The sequence below is a fragment of the Giraffa tippelskirchi genome, chromosome 8, assembly GCF_054371585.1.
Source record: "Giraffa tippelskirchi isolate mGirTip1 chromosome 8, T2T-mGirTip1v1.2.pri, whole genome shotgun sequence".
Classification (NCBI taxonomy): Eukaryota; Metazoa; Chordata; class Mammalia; order Artiodactyla; family Giraffidae; genus Giraffa; species Giraffa tippelskirchi.
The window spans coordinates 105,868,481-105,893,846 of NC_137282.1; the positions used below are offsets into that span (position 1 = coordinate 105,868,481).

Here is a 25,366-nt window from a genome sequence, read left to right on the forward strand (position 1 = left end):
CTGGTTGACCTCTGTCCCTGAAATGCCACGAACATGCTGTAACGGAGAGCTTTGGCATCCTCCTGGGCCATGGCGTGCTGTCTCCCATCTAAGCAGAGGATCCTGCCTCTGGCTCATAAAGGAAGCTCTTGAAAGAGCAACCCATGTAAGGAAACAGAGTGGATACAGGGGGCTTAATTATCTTCCCATGGAACTGTGTTATCATGCATCTATCTCCTAAATGCGAGTAGTGATTCTTGAACAAAGGGTGAAGTGACTAGTACCAGCCCTGGATCCCCATGTACCATCAGTGGCAGACCAGCAGGGTCATAGCTGTATTTTGGTGTTCTCACATGCTGTTTACCCGATGCTTTATACTTGCAAACTACTTCACAAAATCTCATGGCATCCTTAGAAAAAGGTGGAAGAGCCATCACATAGGGCTATATATATTTTTTAGAAATCCATGTGCGATACTGGGCTTCCCTGGTGGCTTGGATGGTAGAGAATCCAGCCTGCAGTACAGAAGACCCCAGTGCGATCCCTCGGTGGCAAAGATTCCCTGGAGAAGGGAAGGGCAATCCACCCCAGTATTGCCTGGAGAATTCTGTGGACAGAGAGGCCTGGCAAGCTATAGTCCATGGGCTCACAAAGAGACACAACTAAGCGACTAACACTGTGTGCAATACTTATTTATCTTTTGGATTGTGAACATATTAAGCATATTCCCTGTGTCACGGCTTCACTTTTGGTCTCACTTACCCTCACAACTTCAAAGTGAGCACTAACTTACGTGCACAAAGAAGCAAAGTCATAGTTATTCGGTTCAGTTCCCCATCGGCTCTGTGAATCCCTGAAAATGTGCTTCCTCAGTGTTACCTCAAACCTCTCCTGCCACAGGGAGTTAATCACCTTCATCCAGATTACAAGTAACTTCCTTAAAGAACTTTTCCACAGCACCGAAATCTCTCTGTCCCCACTATGTGGAGTGTGGAGGCCACATGGACCCAGTCATACCCCCTGCTCACATGATTACCTGCCTAGTGTAGCCTCTCAAATGCAGGAAACCCTCTATTCAGCCAGGTTGCTTTCTTAGGACAGCATTAGTTTAAATGCCCAATCATAAGAGAAGCTAAAATAACACCAGCCACTGCCTCAGTATTTCCTTTCCCTAAACTTTGGGAACCTCCGGATACTAAAATGGGGGCTAAAAAAGCATCATTATTACCACTCTTACATACTAAATGGATCCCCAGAATGTCCAAAGTTGTGTGAGGTACCCAAGGATCACACAGCAGATGGCACATATGAATACTAGGTAGTCAAGAGCGCTGTCATGAGTAAACTCAGGTCATCCTCATACCCTGGGCACAGGTGCTATATATAGAAATGTCCCCATTTTACAGATGAAGAAATTAAAACAAGGAGAAGTTAGCAAAGCAGCCAAGGTTCTGTGCTAGGAAAGAGCAGAAGAGGATTTGCATACCAGCAGTGCTGCTCCAGAGCCTGAGCTTTCAACTAGCATACCACTGTGCTCTGGACATGAGGTCTGATTGCCAGAAACGTACAGCCCAGTGTTCACAGGGGAAACAGTGGCACCGCTAGGCTATAATCAGGGTGTCAAGCCAAAGGAACAGACTGTAAATAGGGCCCAAGTGCTGAAGGAGAGAGAGCTTTCCACCACGATGGACAGAGAGTTGGGGGTTTTCTGTGCAGGACTGTGAAGGGTGGGTGGATGTTAGTGTAAAAGGAAGGAGTGTGGGATGATCTAGGCACAATAAAATGATGCTTTAAACCACAAGAACAGGAAGCTCAAAGTACTTGAGGTGCGTGAGTAAACCAGTGTGGCTGGAGCCTGAGTTCATGGCATCTGGGATGCAGCGTGCAAGGTGACTAGGGCTGGATCGTGGAGAGTGTGAATGGAGCAAGGACACAGGTAGGAGAATGCATTCCCCATGGGTATTTTGCAGAGGAAGAAATGTGAAAGCAGTGTTGCTCAGGGAGATACCCAAGACCAAATGATAAACTAATGTGGAGTCAGATTGAGAGAAGAGGCTGGGTAGCCTGACTTCTGCTTTTGTATTCAGTTCAGCCAGCTTAAAATAATTTCCTCCCCACCATGCACTAATCACACAAGCAGTTTAAAGTAAGGCTTAACTAATAGAGCATTTGACAGTCTTCTGGCCCCATTTTGTTGTTGTTATTTTTTGAAATAGTGCCACAGAATCTCTCTAATTCTTATTAGAATTATTGCTCCTTCTTCAAAAGAATTTGTTGAGGTCAAAGGACCCAGTAAAACAAATTGCCAGTTCTGGCAGCACTTGCTATAGCTGATGGATCCACCAGGTGGCAGGCTTCACAATTCTCACCTCGTCCCCATAAAATTATTTTTCAGTCATTTACTTACCATTTTTGTCATCATTAACTTTTTCAACCGAATGTTGCACTCTGCATTTTTTTCTGTCTGTATTTCCTCTTAGGGAAGTTATCTCCTTGTGTATTTCCATAAGTCAAGTGAACTGTCCTCTGAAACATCCCTGTGTAGAAACAAACAAAAAACTAGGCTTGTTTGTCTTTTTTGAGATTTTTCTTTAAACTTTTAAAAATTTTATTTATATTTTAATTGGTGGAAAATTGTTTTGCAATCTGTATTGGTTTCTGCCATACACCAATGTGAATAATTATATATGTCTTCTTTCCCTCCACCCCGCCCCTGTCAGTCATCACAGAGTGCCAGGCTGGGCTCCCTGTGCTCTTTAGCAACTTCCTCCTAAGTATTTTACACATAATAGTCTACATATGTCAGTGCTACTTGTGGAGAGGGACATTTGTACAAAGCTTAATGATACGCTCTGATTCAACAAACTCCAGCCGTGACTTTTCTAATGAAAAATGTTAAGCATTTTATTATATTTATCTCATACAATGTATGTGGTATTTTTCTATGTTTAAAATTGAACTGTATTAGAAGGGATAGCAGTGGTTCAGGCTTAGACGGCTCATGGGCTCTGGCAGCCCCAGTGATCACTGTGACTCTGTGTCCTCTCTGACGTCATATAGTAAAGGATGGAAAGAATCCCGATGACGGATGAACTCCATCATGTTTGTTGCCCCTTCCCTTCCCCTAAGGCATATAGGAAAAACCAAAACTTTAGGCTGGCCCCAGTCAAATTGGAAAGAAAAATCCCCATTCCAAACAAACTTTGGTAGCCCTTTCATACTTAAAAGTGGAGTTTTCAGTTTAAAGAATAAACTGAATGTCAGTCTCTAATACCAGATAAAGGTTTACTTTGGAAGTTTTGGCATCTGCATATAAATATAAAACAAGTAATTTTTCAGAATGAAAAACACTTTTTTCCCTTTTTCAAATTCAAATCCCATTTCCCTAAAATATTTTTTTTTTACAGTTATGGCACTAAGTTTGGGATTATATGTTCTTAAATATATAAAGAACTCGAAAATCATTCATTTTCAGTTGATTATTGATTTTTAGATACAAAATTGGATGTAAGAGATGAACAAATCATTATCTAAAGAAATAAAAATGATGAAAAATAAATGAGGTGAAATCCAGCTTTAATACCCAAAGAATAAAAATTAAAACTTGATGTAACTTTTTCCTATAAAATTGGTAATTTATTTAATATTAGTATTCAATTCTGACAGGCATGTGCTAAGATGGGTACTCATGTGCTGCTGGTAAGAGTTTAAATTGACATGAACTTTCTGGAAATTAGTGCATCAGTGTGTACCAACAGTCTTTAAAAAGTTCAACTGGACCCTCCAATACAGTGTATTGAGTCTAGTTAGATAATCTAAGGAAAATGTCAGAGGTTAGGACACTAATTTATAGATAAAGACATTTATTTCACCTTTTACAGTAGAAAATAGAAAACAAGAGCTATAAGGAAATAGTTAAATTGATTTTCCTATCTCATGGAATATTTTTAAATAGCCAGTAAAAATTATGTTAAGGAATATTCAATGATAAAGTGCAAGTTTTTCAAAGTTACGAAATGTGAAGTGAAAAAAAAAACTATTAGCTTAAGATTAAAATTACTTATAAAGTATGCCTACATATATAATATATATGCATAATTTATACATTCTTGATAGAAGATCAGCAGGAAATATACAGAAATATTATCAGCATTAGCTGAGTGGTAGGCTTCTCAATGATTTTTTAAAATATATATACATTATTGGAGAAGGCAATGGCACCCCACTCCAATACTCTTGCCTGGAAAATCCCATGGACGGAGGAGCCTGGTAGGTAGGCTACAGTCCATGGGGTCGCTAAGAGTCGGACACGACTGAGCGACTTCACTTTCCCTTTTCCCTTTCATGCACTGGAGAAGGAAATGGCAACCCACTCCAGTATTCTTGCCTGGAGGATCCCAGGGACGGCGGAGCCTGGTGGGCTGCCGTCTATGGGGTCACACAGAGTTGGACACAACTGAAGCAACTTAGCAGCAGCAGCAGCAGCATATACATTATTGTTTTCTTCTAATAATGGCATGTATTACTTTCCAAGTTGGGTGGAGAAGTGGATGTTGATATTTAAACAGTCTGTTTATTCAGTCCCCTGCCCAACCATACCCAACTCCCCATCTCTTAACATCACTTAGATCTGAGTTGCTAGGCATCTTACAGGCATAGGCCTTTTAAAAGGCCCTTCTGTGTATACTTGTTGTCTTTTTAAGGTAATCAGGACCATCTGTGACTTTGAAAGGATATGTTTCTCCCTTGGTTATTAAGAAATTCAAGAAGAGATCATTGAGACCAGAGTGAAGGGGGAGGGTTCTGCCTACCTGTCCAGGGCACCCCTCACCCTGGCCCCTGACTCTGCTCTCAAATCCATCCCTAGGGCCTGTCCAGCAAGGGCCGGACATCCCTAGGGCTGGTCCCAGGTTCAAGTCGAGGGGCACAGAAACCCCCCAGGAATGACCTTACCACGCCTGACCTGACAAAGCAGAAGCTGTTTTACACCTGCTGGCATAAACTTTCCAGCTCTGCCGGGCTGACAGGTTTTCTGGTGGTAGAAAAGAAAACTTTAAAAATAATTAAAGATGAAAGTCTCATTCAGTTGTGCTGCTTTATGGTTTCTAGGTCAAAGGAAAAACACAAAAAGGAGAGAGAAGAAAAATAAATTGACCAAGAGCACAGCGTCTCTGGGCATGTTTACACTAATACCTGTGCATGGGGATAACCGTTATTATAGAGTCCTTTCCACGTGCCACTCTGGGTGCTAACAGCTTTACACACTCTATCCCCTCGATCCTCCTGAGCCCTAGGAGACAGGTGTGACTCTGCTGTAAGGTGGTCCGGAGGAAAACAAGTGCTCAGGTCACAGGCTCAGATTTAAACTCAGCTCAGTGGTAAAGACTCTACCTGCCAACGCAGCAGACGTAAGAGACACGAGTTCAATCCCTGGGTCAGGAAGATCCCCTGGAGTAGGAAATAGCACCAGTATTCTTGCCCGGAAAATTCCATGGACAGAGGAGCCTGGAGGGCAGCAGTCCATGGGGTCACAAGGAGTTGGACGCAACGGAGCACAACAGCAACTGTGCAATCCACATCCCGCCACCTTAAGGAAACCTCACGTGTTTTTTTCCACCCAGTTTTTCAGGACTTGATTACCTGAAGGGTCATTGACACGTGGTCATGTTCCTCCTTTTGGATGTTTATTTGTCTTTGGATCTCCTATATCTTTTCTGGCCTTGTTTCATCACAGCATTTCCCTTTAATACCACCTCATTTCTTTTATAGAGTGGAAATAAGGTGTCAATCACGACCACCCCATTTGAAAACACATCAATCAAAACGGGACCGGCCAGGAGAAACAGCTATAAGAGCCGGATGGTGAGGCGGAGCAAGAAATCTAAGAAGAAGGAAAGTCTAGAAAGGTGAGTTAGAGCCGTCCTCTTTGTGGGTTTGGTGTGTTCCCACACTGAAGGAAAGTTGCTGCTGCTGCTGCGAAGTCACTTCAGTCGTGTCCGACTCTGTGTGACCCCATAGACAGCAGCAGTTACTCCTCACTTATTTTAAATGCTTGCATGTGAGGAAGATCTATTTCTCTGTAAGAAATGTTGCCCTGTGGTTCACATGTATTTATGCACTAGAGTTTATATTCATTCATAACAGCATTGTGTTTCATAATGAAAAGATTTATGTAGTTACACTGTAGAATTTAGATTACTTTTTCTCATATGTGAGAACCATGAAAAGCTCTGCTTTTTCTTAAGTTTCCAGACTTCATGTCAGTTGGATTTGAGGAACTAAAACTTCAGGTAGCTTTTAGCATTAAATCTATATTTAATAATGTCTATCTAAAAACACCAGAGAAGCCCTGGTAGCTCAGTGGTAAAGAATCTACCTGCAATGCAGGAGATGCGGGTTTGATCCCTGGGTTGGTAAGATCCCCTGGAGGAGGGCATGGCAACACACTCCCGTTGGGTTGCCTGGAGAATCCCTTGGACAGAGGAGCCTGGCGGGCTACAGTCCATGGAGTCGGGAAAGAGTTGGACACGACTTAGCAACTAAACAATAGTAATAATAAATAATCCAAAAACATACAGTTGCTATTTTTGAATGCCAGGTATTCTAAGATAACTAGATCTTCAAAGCATCTAAATAAGCCTAGAAATAAAAAGACTTTGTTTTACTGCCTGAAAGTCTATTACACATTTGCACTGTGAAAGGCACCATGAGTATCATTTAGTGCCCTGTGCAGACACTGGTTGGAGAAGGAAATAGCAACCCACTCCAGTACTCTCGCCTGGAAAATCCTATGGATGGAGGAGCCTGGTAGGCTGCAGTCCATGGGGTCGCGAAGAGTCAGACACGACTGAGCAACTTCACTTTCATGCATTGGAGAAGGAAATGGCAACCCACTCCAGTGTTCTTGCCTGGAGAATCCCGGGGACGGAGGAGCCTGGTGGGCTGCCGTCTATGGGGTCGCACAGTCAGACACGACTGAAGTGACTTAGCAGCAGCAGCAGCAGACGCTGGTGAGGAGTGTGTCTGTGTGTCTTTGTATGTGTGTGTGTCTTTGTGTGTGTGTGTGTGTGTGTGTGTGTGTGTCTGGTGGGGATGTTTCTTCCAAACAGTTGTCTAGATGTGCTCCCTACATGATGCAACAACATCTTGACTCTACCCATTTGAATTTGGTGTATTGGATCACATTATAAGGATTTTAATGCTAGAAAAGAAAAAGATGCAAATGAAAAAAGCAAGGATTATTAACTCCAGGAAAGACAAATTTGTACAAGAAAGGAAAATAGAATTATGCTCTTCATGGCCAAACTATGAACAGTATTTATTGTATAAAATAAAGAAAGCTTATCAACCTTTTTTCCTAACCAAAAAATTTGGTTTAGCTCAATTGAGAGAAAGTATATTTGGTTAGAAGGGGGAATAGGTTGTTATAAGAGCTAAATTTTCATCTTCTGTGGTAGGAAGTCAACAGATAATTTAACTGAAAAAACAGCATAAGCACATTACTTCGCAATTTGCAGACAGCTAAAAGAGTAGAAAGAGTTTCTCTGAGGATTGGGGAAAAGGCAGAACAGAGCTATTTTTCATTATAAGCTTATAAAACTATTTGATTTTTTGACCCAAGTACATTTATTACTGTGATTAAAAGTACACATGCACGCGCACACACACACATACATTGATGTCCTTCTTTATTTTTTTAATGTGAGCTTTATATTTTGAGTGTGTGTTGGGTCATATAGAACACACTGCTTCAAGGGAGAGTAGAAAATGTGTGACTTAGCCCCTGGAGGTGAAGGAACCCTATACAGCCACCTGCTTTCAAAGCCACCTGAAGCTGTGCTTTTAACTTTAAGACGTGCTTGTTGGGCACTCACTGCACATTTGCTTTCTGCTGAAGCGTGGTGTCTGCTGCCCTGCTGGTACGATAAGTTTCAGTTCACCTCCCTCAATTTTTCTGTGTAAATGTGCAGCCTCCACTGTCCATAGGAATATTCAGGAGTTCACGATGGAATAAGCACAGCAAACAGCCCCTCAGAGATGAACGCTTCTACCCAGTAGATCACCATTAAAGAATCCAGTATTCCAAATGACGATTTTTCTTCCAGGATTTACTTTGTACTGTCTCTTAATTTAATTGTGTGAGTGTGTTCAGAGATATATACTTGGAAGGTTTCAGGCAAAAAACAGTATCCACAAAAACCTGACATACAAATAAATGAACATGCATTTATTCTTAGTTGCTCAATCATGTCCATCTCTTTGTGACCCCATGGACTGGAGCCCGTAAGGCTCCTCTGTGCCTGAAATTTTCCAGGCAAGAAGACTGCAGTGGGTTGCCATTTTCTTCTCGGGATCTTCCCAACTCAGGGATCAAACCTGGGTCTCCTGCATTGCAGGCGGATTCTGAGTCACCAGATATATCTTTCCTATTTTCACAACTTTTCTTAAAGTGCTTCAGATTAAGAGGGTTTCCATTGTGTAGTCTCAAAGCCTCTTCCTTTCTAAGTCATAGAAAAGTTTTGAATGTAAAAGTGGAATCCTTCTCTGTAAGAGGCCCTGCCGTCATGTCGCCATCTCTGGGTATACTGAATCAGTGCACTGGTGCTTTGAGGGAGGGGGGTGGTTTTGAATGTAGAATCTGATCAGTTTTCTCCTGTTTTCACTCTAGGAGGAGATCCCTTTTCAAAAAACTAGCCAAGCAGCCTTCTCCTTTACTCCACACCAGCCGAAGTTTCTCCTGCTTGAACCGATCCCTGTCATCAGGGGAGAGCCTCCCAGGGTCCCCCACTCACAGCTTGTCTCCCCGATCCCCTACACCCAGCTACCGTTCCACCCCCGACTTCCCATCCGGTGAGTGAACCTCCTCTCCTAGCAAGAGTTGAGGGGCCACCAGCTGCGATCTTGGAAGACAAGCTTATTCCAGCTTAAAGAAAGAAGGTGGGGATGTAATTGACAGAGAACAGGATTGACGGGAAGGTCAGAAGATATAGCTATTCGGTTCCTTAGAAAAGACAGGAAGTACTGGGTTGACCTTTGGGGAGGTTTATCTGAAAAGTATTTATTCGCTAGACTGAGATGCTGAGACAGTTTGCTGCCCTTAGCTAAAACAGCTAGGATCTGAAAGCCTGAAAAGAAAGGGGAAGGTGGCTCTTGCTCACAGTGTCCTGTTTTCCACCCACAGGTACTAATTCCTCCCAGAGCAGCTCCCCCAGCTCTAGTGCTCCCAACTCCCCAGCGGGGTCAGGACACATCCGGCCCAGCACGCTCCATGGTCTGGCCCCCAAACTCAGTGGGCAGCGCTACCGGTCAGGAAGGCGGAAGTCAGCTGGCAGCATCCCCCTGTCTCCACTGGCCCGGACACCCTCTCCGACCCCACAGCCCACCTCGCCGCAGCGGTCCCCATCCCCTCTGCTGGGGCACTCACTTGGCAATTCCAAGATGGCTCAAGCCTTTCCCAGCAAAATGCACTCCCCACCCACCATCGTCAGACACGTCGTGAGGCCCAAGAGCGCGGAACCCCCTCGGTCCCCGCTGCTCAAGCGCGTGCAGTCGGAGGAGAAGCTCTCTCCCTCCTACGGAGGCGACAAGAAGCACCTGTGCTCCCGCAAGCACAGCCTGGAGGTCACCCAGGAGGAGGTGCCGCGGGAGCAGCAACAGAGGGAGGTGACCTTGCAGAGCCTGGAGGAGAACGTGTGCGATGCACCTGCCCTCAGCCGGGCCAGGCCTGTGGAGCAAGGCTGCCTGAAACGTCCCGTGTCCCGGAAGCTGGGCCGCCAGGAGTCTGTGGACGAGCTGGACCGAGAGAAGCTAAAGGCCAAGGTGGTGGTGAAGAAACCTGATGGGCTCTCGGAAAAACAGGAATCCCGCCAGAAGCCCCACGGACTTGGCAATGACTTGGAAAACCTCTGTGCTTTTAGGCTCGAAGAGAGAGACAAGAAAGTCTATCCGAAAGCTTCAGAGAGGTCAAACCATTTTGAAAGCAAAGCAGCCGTGCAGGAGGCGCAGCCCCTGTGCAGCCTTTTGAAAGACACTCTGCACAAGCAGGCCAACGTACGGGCCAGCGAGGGTGTCGCCTCTGAGGGGGTGACGGCCACCGGGGACCACGGTCAGGGCACCTGTGACCTCAAACGAGCCTCGACTCACAGCACCCTCCAAGACGGCCTCTGTCACGCCACCCACAGGTCCACCTCCGGGAAGGGGGACACCACGGAGAAGGCCCCCCAGGCCAAGGAGGGTCTGCGGTGTGAAAAGTTAGACAGCAAGTTGGCCAACATCGATTACCTGCGAAAGAAGGTGTCCCTCGAAGATAAAGACGAGAGCCTCTGCTCTGTGCTCAAGCCCAAAGTGACGGCCGGTGCCCAGGAGTGCCTGCCCGGGAACCTGGGCCGGCCCGTGGGAGGGCAGCAGGAGGCCCCCCCAGCCTCCGAGGGCCGCACACCGTTCATCGGCAGCGCCCACGCGGCTCAGCTCAGTGCCGTCTCCTTTGTCCCTCTCAAGGCCCTTTCTGGCCGGGTGGACAGTGGAGCAGAGAAGCCGGGCTTGGCTGCCCCGGAGTCGCCTGTCCGGAAAAGCCCCTCCGAGTATAAGATGGAAGGGAGGTCTGTGTCGTGCCTGAAGCCCATTGAAGGCACCTTGGACATTGCTCTCCTGTCGGGACCGCAGACCTCCAAGACAGAGCTGCCTTCCCCGGAGGCTGCCCAGAGCCCCAGCCCAGGCAGTGATGCGGGGTCCCCTGTGTCCCTGGCTCTCCCCAGCAGCACAGGGAGGAAGGCTGACACTGCGAGTCAGAGAGAGTCCTCCCCTGCCGGCTTCAAGGTGAACAAATCCTACCTGCTTGAGCCCCGGTTCCCACCGTCCAGCCGGGGTCTGCAGAGTTCACCGGTGGCTGCCCCGCCTGACCCAGAGCTGAAGCTGGACAAGAAGGTCTCCCAGGCAGCCCGCGCCCCAGCAACCATCATGGAGAGCCATCCCCAGCGGGGAGAGGGCCACCCCAGCCAACACCAAGACCACAGCCCCGACGTTAAGCTCCTTCCCTTCCCGGGGCAGAACCTCCAAGGAGCCAGTGCTTCTCGATCCCGCAGCCCACTCTCACCTGAAAGTGTCCCCCCCAGGGAGAAGCCGAGTGGGAGGGAGTTGTCCGAAAGGGGCCCTTCCATAGTCAGGAGTGAGCGGTCAGCTGCGAGGCCCGACATCCGCAGAGACCCCTCCAAGGAGCTGTGTACCCCAGAAGCTGCTAAAACCAGTGACAGCTCCAAAACCCTCCCTGTGGTGGGGAGGACCCGCCCGGATGTCTCCACCCAGACCCAGGCCTGGGAGAAAGCATGGGGGCCTTGCGGGAGAGCAAACCCCAGAGATGGCCGAGATGAGGTGAGGCTGCCGGCCAGAGAGGACTCCTCTTTGCGCTCTGCGGGGGCTCCTTGTGACCGAGAGCTGGGCGCAGAGAGTGGCCTGGAACCCAAGATGGAACCCGCTTCTACCAGGTGGTCTCTGGAGCCGCCCAGGCCAGAGAGTGAAAAGAGTGAAAGGCCTTCTGGTTTCCAGTCTATGCAGAAAGACAGTCCCAAGGAACCGGAAAGGAAAGAACAGCCTCTGCAAAAGCACCTCACCAGTAGTTCTCAGCTGGTTCCCAAGGAACTAGAAAGGAAAGAACAGCCTCTGCAAAAGCACCTCACCAGTAGTTCTCAGCTGAGTACCAAGGAACCGGAGAGGAAAGAACAGCCTCTGCAAAAGCATGTCATCAGTAGTTCTCAGCCGGGTCCCAAGGAACCAGAAAGGAAAGAGCAGTGTTTGCAGAAGCACCTCACCAGTAACTCTCAGCCGGGTCCCAAGGGACTAGAAAGGAAAGAGCAGTGTTTGCAGAAGCACCTCACCAGTAGTTCTCAGCCGAGTCCCAAGGAACTGGAAAAGAAAGAACAGCCCCTGCAAAAGCACCTCACCAGTAATTCTCAACTGGGTCCCAAGGAACCAGAAACAAAAGAGCAGCCCCTGCAAAACCACCTCACCAGTAACTCTCAGCCAGGTCCCAAGGAACCGGAAAGGAAAGAACAGCCTCTGCAAAAGCACCTCACCAGTAACTCTCAACTGGGTCCCAAGGAACCAGAAATGAAAGAGCAGCCCCTGCAAAAGCACCTCACCAGTAACTCTCAGCTGGGTCCCAGGGAACCAGAAAGGAAAGAACAACCCCTGCAAAAGCACCTTGCCAGTAGCTCTCAGCCAGTTCCCAAGGAACTGGAAAGGAAAGAACAGCCTCTGCAAAAGCACCTCACCAGTAGTTCTCAGCTGGGTCCCAAGGAACCAGAAATGAAAGAGCAGCCTCTGCAAAAGCACCTCACCAGTAACTCTCAGCTGGGTCCCAGGGAACCAGAAAGGAAAGAACAGCCCCTGCAAAAGCACATCACCAGTAACTCTCAGCTGAGTCCCAAGGAACCGGAAAGGAAAGAACAGCCTCTGCAAAAGCACCTCACCAGTAGTTCTCAGCTGGGTCCCAAGGAACCAGAAACGAAAGAGCAGCCTCTGCAAAAGCACCTCACCAGTAACTCTCAGCTGGGTCCCAAGGAACCGGAAGGGAAAGAACAGTGTTTGCAGAAGCGCCTCACCAGTAACTCTCAGCTAGGTCCCAGGGAACCAGAAAGGAAAGAACCGCCCCTGCAAAAGCACCTCACCAGTAACTCTCAGCTGAGTCCCAAGGAACCAGAAAGGAAAGAACCGTGTTTGCAGAAGCACCTCACCAGTAGTTCTCAGCTGAGTCCCAAGGAACTGGAAAGGAAAGAACAGCCTCCGCAAAAACATGTCACCAGTAGCTCTCAGCTGGGTCCCAGGGAACCAGAAAGGAAAGAACAGCCCCTGCAAAAGCACCTCACCAGTAACTCTCAGCTGGGTCCCAGGGAACCAGAAAGGAAAGAACAGCCCCTGCAAAAGCACCTCACCAGTAACTCTCAGCTGGGTCCCAGGGAACCAGAAAGGAAAGAACAGCCCCTGCAAAAGCACCTCACCAGTAACTCTCAGCCGGGTCCCAGGGAACCAGAAAGGAAAGAACAGCCCCTTCAAAAGCACCTCACCAGTAGCTCTCAGCCGGGTCCCAAGGAACCAGAAAGGAAAGAACAGCCTCTGCAAAAGCACCTCACCAGTAACTCTCAGCTGGGTCCCAGGGAACCAGAAAGGAAAGAACCGTGTTTGCAGAAGCACCTCACCAGTAATTCTCAGCCGAGTCCCAAGGAACTGGAAAGGAAAGAACAGCCCCCACAAAAGCACCTCGCCAGTAGCTGTCAGTTCCCACCCCCCACCACAGAGCTCCCTGGCCTGGCTTGTCAGCACTGCATTCTGCCCAGCCCCCCTGCCACCTCTCTGCTGGGGAGCAAGCCCTGTGCTACGGACTCCAGCTTCCAGGACGCTCTCAGGCCCTCTGCTGTGCACGGTGACAGCAGCAGCCACAAGCCCAGGTCTGACCCCGACCTGGGCCCTCCAAAGTCTAAGTTCCCAGACCGGCCCCTCTCCTCCCAGAAGCCGAGCGCTGAGGCTGCAGTGAGCAAAGAGCCTGGTGCTCAGACCCTCGGCAGAGCGGGAGTGGGGAGTTGTAAGGGTGTGTCAGAGGAGTTCCCTGTCCTCCCAGGTCCCCAGAACACAGCCCGTGAAGTGATTGGCCAGGGAGCCAGTGGGCGCTCAGTCCCCCTGCCCGTGGAAGGGGGTCCTCTAGACACAAAGCTGAGACCCACCAGCTCTGGGTATCCCCCAGAGGCACTGGAGATGCTCGGACATCCACCAGGGCGAGGACTCCTCGGGGCCAGTAAGTCAGTGGACCAGAAACTTGCCACCGTCAGGGAAAGGCAAAACCCGTCTCCAAAGGCCCCCATACCATCCACTGTGAAAGATTGTCCCCCTCTGTGCAAACAGACAGACAGGAGCCTGAGCCCGCTGGCCACCAGCGCCGACGCCGGCAAGTCTGAAGGGAAGAAATGCACTGAAGCACTTTACACCCCTGCGGATGGTGAGAAGCTGGGGGCTGGCTTGTCCTCAGTGCACAGCGAGGCTGGGCCCACGGGCGCGGAGAGGGCGGCAGCAGCCGCTGGGACGGGCTGGCCGGAGGCCAAGCGGAAAGGGCCCAGTCCCCAGAGGCCACTGACCGAGGCGAGCAAGCCCAGCGACATGAAGCGGTCGCCCTCAGCCACGGTGCAGAGCTCTCTCCGCTGTGCCACCCTCCCAGAGAAGTCTCTGAGCTACTCCTGTGGCTTTCCCGAGACCAGACCAGTAGTTCCAGAGACTTCTACCACCTCCAGCGACACCTCCTCTGCCAAGGCCGGCGGGCCTGCAGCAGAACCCCCAGCCTCCAGCAGCAGGGACCAGCAGAAACCCCTGCCTGGGGCGGGTGGCAGAACCCAAATGACCAAGAGCGACTCCTTGCCATCCTTCCGCAGCTCAGCCATCACTCTGGAGTCCCAGCACCCCAACCCTGGCCTGGTGGCGGGCACCAGCCACCGGGACAGGGCCCTCTCAGTAACCGCCACCGTGGGAGAAACCAAAGGGAAAGAGCCAGCCCCCATGCAGCCAGCTCAGACCAGGAACCAGTATGTGAGCAGAGAGGCGACCAGGCCGTCCCCCGCTCCAAGCACTGAGCACCTCATCGTTCTTCCTTCTGAGAAGGACACTGGGCTGCGACAGAGGCGGGGGAAAGAGAGTTTGCGCGGCAGCTCCCACAAAAAGGCCTTGTGATGGGGCAGGCCTGGGCGGTATGGGGAAACCCACCCTGCGTGTGTAACTGCATCTTGACTACCTTGGAAACCAGCACTGTGGGGACCCTCCCCCCCCTCCCCGGACATCGGCAGAGCCTGGAGCCTCACTGAAGAAGCGAGGAGACGAGACAGAGAAAGAGGGGACCTTCTTCCAAATGCCTTCCCAAATTGGAACCGGTAAACTGTTACCAGATAGTGTTTGTACAAAATAAAACAAAAAAACAAAAAAAAATTCTTTCTGGTTGAGGTTGAGGGTTGTTGAGGGAAAAGATTTTCTCTGTAAATATCTAGCAATGTGTTTGGTTTGGGATGTAGAGTCGATACCTTGCTGCTGATGGCGTCGTTTACTACAACATTTGGGGTTTTTTTAGTAGGATTTTTGCTCTACCATTGATCACGATGCAGTCATGAAGTGAAATGGCTAAAACTGGGTGTTTGTTAAAATATAGATGCACCCATATTCGTGTATATACACATCCACCCACGTGTTTTGGTCTGTGGTTGAAAAGACTCTTGCAAGGCTACATTTTTTCTAAGTTAAAACATTCTGAGTAGAGTTGATGGTGAAAGAAAGCCTGAAATACACTAGATTGTGAGTCTGTATGTGTGTTTTTAACCAGAAATTTGATAGCACTGTATCTGGCTACCTATATTTCCAGATCTCAAGCAAGAATGACTCGAATCACTGCATCTGGAATGCTCCTCCACCAGGAATGGCCACAACAGATGGAGCTAGCCATTCTCATTTCACTAATGGCCATTTTGATCCTGGGCCCAACTGTCTCAAAGGCCAGTTGTCCTTGTCTGTGGGTGTATATGTCAACTCTTCACCATAGGTAGAGCGAGGGCTATAAACACACATTGACTTTTATTTCTGTTCTGCTTTCCCTCCTTCTCATGCTCTTAAATAAACTCAGGCCTTTATGCTATGAGTCGCTAGTCCAAGAAGCACACATTTTGTAGTAGTTCTGCGTCTGCCCTGCTGTTGAACAAAAAAGAAAATAACTGGCCGCACACAAGTCTGCTCGTATTTAGGTTGGTTAATAAGCACTAGGCATTGGAAGAGGTTTTCACTTTGCTTTTTTGAGGAAAAGTGGAGGGGGTATGGATTTTGGCATCATAGCATATATTTTAAGGAATAATCAGGACATCAGATACATTTTAATACATAGCTGGGGCCTTATGTTGTAGATGAAGCTTGCTGTTTTTAGCAAGTTCCTGGGTTTCACATTCATTTCTGGTGCATCAAGTAGCTCCATACATTTCATAACATGGTCTCTTTATTTGTATGCAAAAAAAATACTGTATTAATAAAGAGCAGCATTTTTGTAACAAAAAGACTTGTTGGAGCTATTTGGTGCTTGAATGTGACTGTCCTTTTTACTTTTGCTAAGCCTTATTTAAATTTTGTATACCATGGAATATGTAGGATTTGTCCAATCATTTTAGTGCTGAGGGGGTCTTTCTGTTTTTTGTTGCAGTTTTCCTGGTGGCTCGTTTTGTATTGTAAAACAGCACTTGCTGACATAAGTACTAAGGCACTAAGAGAAAATACACACAGATAAGTATTTATAAGATTCTTGGGATCCATAGCAGGATTTTTCTTTTCTTTTGTAAGATAAAAAAATTACCAGTAAATACTAGTCCAGCACCCGATCCCCCTCCCTCGCAGGGATATCTTAGTATCTTCAGGCTATAAAATTGTTCACCTAAGCACAGCATCATCTTACATCCCTGTGGATTGTGAATCACTCAGTGAGGCTGTAAACTCCACTCCAAAAACAAAGGCATAACTTAACCAATTGCTTGGTTGTCCTTCATTGTAAGATGAGTTGACAGTGGCGAAAAAACTCTCTTCCTTTCCCCTAATTTTTTTCCCATGAGATTTTAGCCATTCCACATCTCTATGTTTTGAATTGTAGAAGAAACATATTTTGAAACAAATGGGTTTAAAAAATGGTCTCAACATTTATAATTCATACCTGCATTTGGCGGCTGTCATAACCCAACCCTTCTGCACCCAGACATCTAGACAGGTCTGTCGGGGAGGTAGTGTATGGTTTACAGCCTTTGCTTTTTAACTGTCCAGTTTCCTTTAAAGCACAACTAGCTGCTTGTTTACAAATGATATTTTAAAATGTATATTTTGTATAGTGTATTATCATTTTTGCCAAATATGTTTTTGCATTTTGGATGGCTATAGAGTCCCTAAGATTGCATTCGTGTAATACCTGTTTGTTGTTGTAAACCCCTCCAGTCAGATGGTAGAAATTCTCCTGTGTTCTGTTCGGTCGGTCTCCTGTGATTGTAAGGTGTGCTCCTCGCTAGTACTCCCAGCTGTAGATTTACCAGCTTAAAATTTGTTAGCATCTGTGCAATAAAGTGTTTGCAGTCTTATTTTCTCTAAGAAATTCCCTATGGATGTCATAATTGTTGTATATTGAACAAATATTTATACTTATGCAGTTGCATAACATTGAAATAAAAATTTAGCATGAAAAGATAATGGCTATTAAGTTTTTTTTCCCCATCCACACACATGCATAGCATCTCCAAAACATGACTGAATAGAACTCTATTGTAGAAGGGGTGTTTTTCTGCAGATCCCTTTTGGTGGGTGGAAAGCGGAAAGGTTTGCTAATTTTTTTTAACTGAAACAGTGTTCCTTTCTTCAAGACTGTCTGCCTTTAAGTAGACTCCGCTCGCTCATACTTCAGTTCTCCCAAAACTTTGCTCCAGCAGTTACCATTGTGTTCTCTCATCTTTCTTTTCCTTCCATCCAATCTCCTCCCTTATAATTAAAAACCAAGAAGACATCAGGATGGAAGGAAGCAACCTTACATTTATAGTCTGCCTACACTGTGTGTACGCTTAGTGCTGGGCAACATGAATTTTATCTGCCATCTTATTTGAGCCCCAACACCAGCCTCAAACCAGATGGTGCTGGCATCCCCATTTTACTGAGGAGCAGACAGGCCCCGACAGGCTGTGTGGTTTGCTTAACACACACCCTATAAAGACAGCTTACTTTAGGATGTCGATTTTTCTGGTTCAAAGCTCTTGACCTTTCTAAACATTACCAGGTATCATGCACTTGAATTCAGATCCAGGCCCCTCTGAATGATCTAAGCCACCTCATTTTCTCTTTTTAAGTTTATATGCAGAAAAACCGTATCATGCAAAATTACAAACTTGATGATTAGTGGGAAGCCATGAGCCAAGGAAGCTAATCGTTCTCTGTAATAGGGGTCATTTATTAGTTGTAATTAATCAGTAGGCAATTTCCCTTCTAGATTTTTGGTTCACAACACAAATGTTACATGAAAACATGTAGCTCTATTAACTGGAAATTTGCCTCAGCATAGGCTGGACATTAAGCAACTCAATGGTAGGGCAGTTCACTCAATTTAATTTCCTTCCTACCAGTATGTTTTTAACACTTTCCTCAATGTCATCATTTTGTGTATTCCTCTCTCTTCCTATCTCCTACCCCAGTTAGTATTGTATGTATCTCATATATCTAGGAAAGCTGGAAATCACTACAGCTTTGTTGAACTTCAGTTTCATTACTTTTTTTTATACTGAAAGTCAATCATTTGGCCCAGGTTCAGGTTCTCTGGCAGTTCAGACACTTCAGACCCTGGACTGGAGGCTTTAGCACCATTCATAATAAAAAAAAAAAAAATACAATAGCATCTCATGAATTGCTGGGACCATGCATTCCAAAAGACAAGATCGCCTTCTCATAACATCATAGGCTGTGATGGGGCTGTCAATCCCAATACTTGGATGCAGGCAAACGCTTCAAAAAGGGACTCTGTTCCCAAGACTGAAGTTCCCTGTATGTTTTGTGACATGCCATCGAGTCTGTTCAGATGTAGGGGAAAAAGAAGAAGATCCGTTGCATAGGGTTTCCAGGAACTGCTCCACAGAGCTTTACAAAAAGGCTCTCAATATTATAAAGCTGAAAGCATCTCCCAAAGTCATTGGCTTTTTCACTGAAGCACTGAAGAGATGGCTGTCAGAACCTAGAGGTGAAGAAAGCTGTTGACAAGGCCTAAAGGAAGAATGTTGCCACTACCCAGCCTTCAGATGTCAGCTGGCATCACCATCTCCTTCAGCTGTAACCTGTCTAGATAAATATCCTTTGCCTGAAAGTTCTGTCGCTTTGGAATAGGAACACTGTGTGAAACAGTGTTGTGCTGAAGTGGCTTTCCTCGGCTGGAGGCAGATTTTCTCGTACAGGGGACGGAGGGCAGTCCCTGTGGACGGCCTGCCATGTCCGTCAGCTCAGAGCCACCCAGTAAGACGACTCTCAGCCCCTTGGCCTGCTCTCCCTTTCCAGAAGGGATCCTTAGAACACCCATGGCTCCTTCTGTTCTCAAGGGAAAGGAAAGAGCAATCCCGGAAGTTTGGGCTTAAGCATTTGCCTTTGAAATCACAAAGCTTTAGAAGAAGCCCGCCTCCTTTCTCAGTACTGGAAATTCTCACCATCTCTTTATTCTTGTGCTGTTGTAAAAATCAAAAACGTCTTTAAAAATTCTTATTTTTCTTTATTGTGCAATATACATGGTCAAGTGAAGACAAATTACAAATACAGAAAAGCAAAAAAGAAAAGTCACTACCCTTCCCCAGACACTTTCATTCTTTAATTTATATGGATTTTTAACAAAAAAGAAATAATAGCATGATGTTGGGCAACTTCTTTTGCTTAGTATTGAATCAAAAATAGATTTCAATGCCTATAAGTATCCTTCTGCAATACTACGTAACGACCACGTGGTATTTCATGTTAAAGACACGGCGCAGGGTTTTCTCTCGTGCACCCATGCACAAGTATAGAACCTCAGACTTGGATGTTTGAGGTCATCCTGCTCTAGTCTTGGCTCATCCACCTTGGAGCCAGGGTGCATTTAACTTACCCCTACACTCCCATCCAGCCTCCTCTCCTGCCCCATAGGCAACTATGTTAATTGTTTGTGTTCTTAAAAAATGTAAGTATCATTGTTCTGTATACATGTATTTTTAATTTATGAAAATCATGTTAATAAGTCATTTGGGTGTTTTGTTTTTGTTTTTCCATTAAGCTCTATATGTTGGTTCACAAACTGGCTTTCATACATGGAAGACAAGGAGAGACCGAAGAGAGAGCAGCCCCAGAGTGGTAGGTAGCAGGTTTATAAGCAGGGGAACTCACCGACGGGGCTTCTCTTTGATGGCCACAGGACAAGGGGGTCTCCGCACCCACCTGCCAGGGTTTAAAAGTTAACATAGAGGCCTTAACAGGATTCAGGCATGTATAACGTGCAGATGATTGCGGCACCTTGCTCTCTCAAGGCCAAGTCCTTGGAAACAACTCCTGTGGGAACACCACACATAACTTTATGAGGACAGGGGAGGGGATGAGGAGACTCCAATTGATGGGTCCAACTTCGGGTCAACTGGTGATCACGTCCTCTCCATGACCTCCTCCAACACTATATGTTTAAGATTCAGCTACATCGCTGTAGCTGTGTCTAACTCACCACTTCAGGTTACTGGATGATGCGCCATGGTGTGCATCTTAGATGTTTCAGATGCTCGTTTCCCTAGTGATGACCACTCAAATGGCTTTGAACTTGCCCCTAAAGAAACAATGCTGCACTGAATACCATTGTGGAGTTGTGAAATTTTCTTGTCATACACACCCAGTGCAGGATTGGTGGGTGATGTATTCAATTTGATGAAATTTTGCCTCGTGGTCTACGAGAGCTACACCAGTCTACACCCCTAAGCAGTGTGTGCAGTTCCTATAAGCTCACATCCCACCTACACTAGTATCCAGTCTCCTTTTTTTTTACCAGACTACTAGATATAAACCTTACCTTATTTTAATCTGTGTTTCTTTAATTCTTGGTAGTATCAGCATGTTTATGCTCTTATCCCACCCAAGAACATAGAGTGTCTTTCCTTACCTTATTTAATCCTTTATCTCTTGTTGGATATTTAGATCATTTCCAAGAAGAGTAGAAAGAGAAAAAAGAATGCCCCAAGCTATTTAGAAAGCCCTGACATGAATGGAGAAGAGGGAGATGGATGAATGCTCAGGTGGTTCCCTGTCCTCTGCTTCCCTTTGCAGGATCTAGTATCACGTCTTGAACAGCCAAGTGTTTACAGAATATTATGTAAAAATGGAGGAAGAGGTGGCCAGCGAGAGGTGAGTGTTCAATGTAGTTCACTGTTTAATCTTTCATGAGCAATAATGGCTTTTTAAAATCAAATTTAAAAATCGTAGATTCAGTTCAGTTCAGTTGCTCAGTCGTGCCTGACTCTTTGTGACTCCATGGGCTGCAGCATGCCAGGCTTCCCTGCACATCACCAACCCCCGGAGCTTGCTCAAACTCATGTCCATCGAGTTGGTGATGCCATCCAACCATCTCATCCTCTGTCATCCCCTTCTCCTCCTGCCTTCAACCCTTCCCAGCATCGGGGTCTTTCAAATGAGTCAGTTCTTCGCATCAGGTGGTCAAAGTATTGGAGTTTCAGCTTCAGCATCAGTCCTTCCATTGGATAGTCAGGACTGATTTCCTTTAAGATTGACTGGTTTGATCTTCTTGCCATCCAAGGGACTCTCAAGAGTCTTCTCCAACACCACAATTCAAAAGCATCAGTTCTTCGGCGCTCAGCTTTCTTTATTATTCAGCTCTCATATCCATACGTGACAACTGGAAAAACCATAGCTTTGACTATATGGACCTTTGTTGGCAAAGTAATGTGTCTGCTTTTTAATATGCTGTCTAGGTTGTCCATAGCTTTTCTTCCAAGGAGCAAGCATCTTTTAATTTCATGGTTGCGCTCACCATCTGCAGTGATTTTGGAGCCCAAGAAAATAAAGTCTGTCACTGTTTCCATTGTTTCCCCATCTATTTGCCATGAAGTGATGGGACAAGAAGCCATGATCTTAGTTTTTTTAATGTTGAGTTTTAAGCTAGCTTTTTCACACTCCTCTTTCACTTTCAACAAGAGACACTTTAGTTCCTCTTTGCTTTCTGCCATAAGAGCGGTGTCATCTGCGAGTTACTGGTATTTCTCCTGGCAATCTTGATTCAAACTTGAGCTTCATCCAGCCTGGCATTTTGCATGATGTACTCTGCATATAAGTTAAATAAGCAGGGTGACCATATACAGCCTTGATGTACTCCTTTCCCAATTTGGAACCAGTCCGTTGTTCTATGTCTGGTTCTAACTGTTGCTTCTTGACCTGCATACAGGTTTCTCATGTGGCGGATAAGGTGGTCTGGTATTCCCATCTCTTGAAGAATTTTCCACAGTTTGTTGTGATCCACACAGTCAAAGGCTTTAGCATAGTCAATGAAGCATTGATGTTTTTCTGAAAGTAGATGTTTTTCTGAAATTCTCTTGCAGTTTCTATGATCCAACAGATGTTGGCAATTTGATCTCTGGTTCCTCTGCCTTTTCTAAATCTAGCTTGTGCATCTAGAAGTTCTCAGTTCACAGTTCACGTACTATTGACGTCTACCTTGGAGTATTTTGAGCATTACTTTGCCAGTGTGTGAGATGAGTGCAATTTTGCAGTACTTGGAGCATTCTTTGGCATTGCCTTTCTTTGGGATTGGAATGAAAACTGACCTTTTCCAGTCCTGTGGCCACTGCTGAGTTTTCCAAATTCCAAATTCCTTTTTCAAGACCCACAGAATTCAATAAGTGATTTCCAGTTGTCAGTAGCTGGGATGGGGCGGGGTTGGATAGGTGGCAGAACAGGGTAGTTGAGGAACAGAGGCTTGTGGCCTGGTGGTGGTGGCAGAGAGACGAATGAGCTGCTTGCCCAGGTGCCTCACTCTTGGACTGGAAGCCTCCTTAACCTTTTCTTGCCATTTTGTTGGGATATTTCCTCTTATAGGGTATGGCATAGTTTTTTAGCTCATGGAGTCTGACACGTATTTCTGTTACTGTTTGATAAAGTTAAGGGAAGGATTTTACATGAAATAATTTGGCTAAAAGTCCAAGGCCAACCCTAGTGTAACAGAATCCCAATATCTACAGGGTGGGGCATGGAAATCTGTTCTGTAAAGAATTTCCCCGATGATTCTGGTGATCAACCAGTGTCTGGGAGCTCTGGGAGTCACACTGGGCCGCTGACTCCTCTGCAGCCAGACTAACTTCCATCGTATTAGGCATCCTAATTCTTAATGTCCCAGGCAATTGATTCTAGCTCAACACCCAGGACCCCCCTCAGTCATGACTTGCTTAGAACTAACCACATCCTCTCTTGCTGTAATTAAAGTTAATTTTTTCTTCAGCATTCAGAACAGATGGAAAGCAATGTCAGCCACCGCTCTTGCATCCTATAGTAATATATGAAAGTATTATAAAGCCATTTATTTCATACTTTTATAAACTTCAAAATTGCAAGCATCACTTATTGGGGAATTAGATGAGTAGAAGTGAAATGACAGTTTCCTGTCCTGAAATTTTACATGGACACATAGATAATGCCTGTGTTTGGGTCTGTGCTGTGTTTAGTTAGCAGTCAGGGCCGCTGGCACAGGGGAAAGGTATAATTTGCTTCCAGACTGTGGGAGTTGCAGTTCACTCAGAGCATCCTCTGTGATGGAGGCCAGGCGGTTTTTATGGACTTCATCACTATTTGCTTCAGTACACTTTGAAATGCAGGGTCAGCTCACTGAGCTACAGCATGCAATAATAACATGTTTTTATAGGAGTAGCTTGTCAGAGCAGCAACAACATGCGATACATAAAACCAATAAACACACTGTGGCTGCAAAGTCTGTCCTAGTAACTAGGATAAAGCAATAAAATTGACAGCAGCCATCAAAAAGCTCCCTTTCTGACTTTGTAGGGTGAATTTACTATTGCTTAAAACAGAGGAGCTGTCACAAAGCCCTAGATCAGTGCCCAGTTATGGAGTAGCTCGTGGTGTCGCATAAAAGGGCCTGATACAGCAAACCTGGGCCATTACAGATTGTTAGGGCTTGGGTTCCTAAGGTCTTGAGGGGGATGTGTTTCGCAGCAGTGGTCCCCAACCTTTTTGGTACCAAAGACCAGGTTCCTGAAATAGTTTTTCCATGGACTGGGGGTGGGGAGGGGGGAGATGGTTTGGGAATGATCCAAGCACATTACATTTATTGTGCACTTTAATTCTTATTATTATGTGTAATTATTATTACATCAGCTCCACCTCAGATCATCAGGCATTAGAGCTCAGAGGTTGGGGACCCCTTCTCTACAGAATGTTTTTGTTTTTCCAAGTTACGTGTTGTGGAGGACAGTGTGGCAAGGGAGTGGTTAGGTCAGCAGTTAGTATTTCCTGAAAGTGAAAGCCGTTCAGTTGTGTCTGGCTCTTTGTGACACCATGGACTATATAGTCCATGGAATTCTCCAGGCCAGAATACTGGAGTGGGTAGCCTATCCCTTCTCCAGCAGATCTTCCCGACCCAGGAATCAAACCAGGGTCTCCTCCATTGCAGGCGGATTCTTTACCAACTGAGCTTTCAGGGAAGCCCTATCCACAGCTTAAATCCTTAAGGCAGGAAGGAGATTAAGTTTGTTAGAATATACAGGGAACTTGGTGGGTTGGTGCTATCAGTCTGGATTCTTAACAGTGTAGACTTTTATACTGCCTGATAGGATTGAAGGAAGAAAGGAAGGGTAGGAAGGAAAGCAGGAAATAAGTGAAAGGAAGAGGGAGAGAAAGAGGAATGAAGGAGGGGAAGAAGCAACAAAGAAAGAAAAAGAGAAACAGAAAAGGGAGGGAAGGACCATGAGCGTGGTTTTGGCATCTTCAGATCACCACCAGGAATGTCTCTCAAACTTTCCAGAACTGATCATCGAATTTGCTGCAAGCAAATGAACAAAATCAACAAGGCAAAATAACTGTGTGTCCAGCTATATCCCTGCCTCAGTTCCCAGAGGTGAATGCTTCCTGCACCACAAGAGTGGGCTATGTAGATGGTGGTCAGAGGAAGATGTGCTCTCTGACCTGGGAGGGATGGCTGCCTGCCTGGCTTCAGGTCCCTAGAATGAGGGGCCTTTCCTGTGGCCACAGCTAGGAGGCTTCCTGGAAGAGCACCTGCTGAGTGCAGGCTGGAGCACTCATGCCCATTTCTGCGTTAGGTCGCCTCTGAGCCCGAAACTCGAGGGGAAAAGGCCTTGGTCACTGTCAGACTCAAGGCCAGTAATAGCGCAGGCAGTGGCTCAGACTGGCCTTCTCGGGGGGCTGCCCCACCATTGTAGACCCAGGGAAGGCATGACAGTGGCTGAAGAGGGGTGTCCCCGGGCGCTCATAGTTCCAGGCACTTTCTTTCTGCTTTAACATGTATCCTTGAATGACTTCCTTGCCCACACTCCCTCAGGAAAGCCAAGGAAAATTCCTTTCCCACACCCCTGTTTTCCCAAACACTGGTGTTTCAGATAATCAAAGCAGTGAATTGTGTGAGGTTTCATTTCATTAGCAGGACAGTGCCCTGCTTCCCCTCTCTCACCAGAGGGTTTTGGTACCCATTCATCTCTGCCACCTCTCTTGCTTTTGAAGGAAGGATGCAAGTCTTTGCACCCAAGAGCTGGGAGACAGCTGAGGATGAGAACAAGGTATAAGATCTTGAACACCTCTCCCTGTTTCCAGAAACCAAGGTGAAGGAGAT

General features: G+C 46.4%; 1 protein-coding gene and 2 long non-coding RNA genes across 13 annotated transcripts in view; 2 read left to right on the top strand and 1 right to left on the bottom strand.

Moving 5' to 3' along the window:
* MAST4 (microtubule associated serine/threonine kinase family member 4) overlaps positions 1–17,206 on the top strand; it is a 603,242-nt gene extending 586,036 nt beyond the window's left edge. For 5 of the 10 annotated variants that reach the window (XM_081518402.1, XM_081518404.1, XM_081518405.1 and 2 more), the window contains 4 exons: positions 5,749–5,885; positions 8,648–8,829; positions 9,161–11,601; positions 13,249–17,206. In XM_081518402.1, coding sequence (XP_081374528.1) covers positions 5,749–5,885; positions 8,648–8,829; positions 9,161–11,601; positions 13,249–14,685 — 4,197 coding nt within the window. In that variant the 3' untranslated portion in view covers positions 14,686–17,206. Of the gene's footprint in view, positions 1–5,748; positions 5,886–8,647; positions 8,830–9,160 lie in introns of all 10 variants that reach the window. The other 5 variants (XM_081518398.1, XM_081518399.1, XM_081518401.1 and 2 more) reach the window with 2 other exon arrangements.
* LOC145516777 (uncharacterized) lies at positions 665–7,264 on the bottom strand. Its single transcript, XR_014061756.1, has 2 exons — positions 6,953–7,264; positions 665–4,435 (listed from the first exon to the last, which is right to left on the bottom strand). It is a non-coding gene; the product is annotated as an uncharacterized LOC145516777 (long non-coding RNA).
* A 2,586-nt stretch (positions 17,207–19,792) lies between the features above and the next one.
* The window catches only part of LOC145516782 (uncharacterized), a 253,157-nt gene continuing 247,583 nt past the window's right edge, over positions 19,793–25,366 (top strand). The window contains exons 1-2 of one of the 2 annotated variants that reach the window (XR_014061762.1): positions 19,793–19,869; positions 20,824–20,901. This is a non-coding gene — a long non-coding RNA (uncharacterized LOC145516782). The remainder of the gene's footprint in view (positions 19,870–20,823; positions 20,902–25,366) is intronic. The other variant, XR_014061760.1, reaches the window with a different exon arrangement.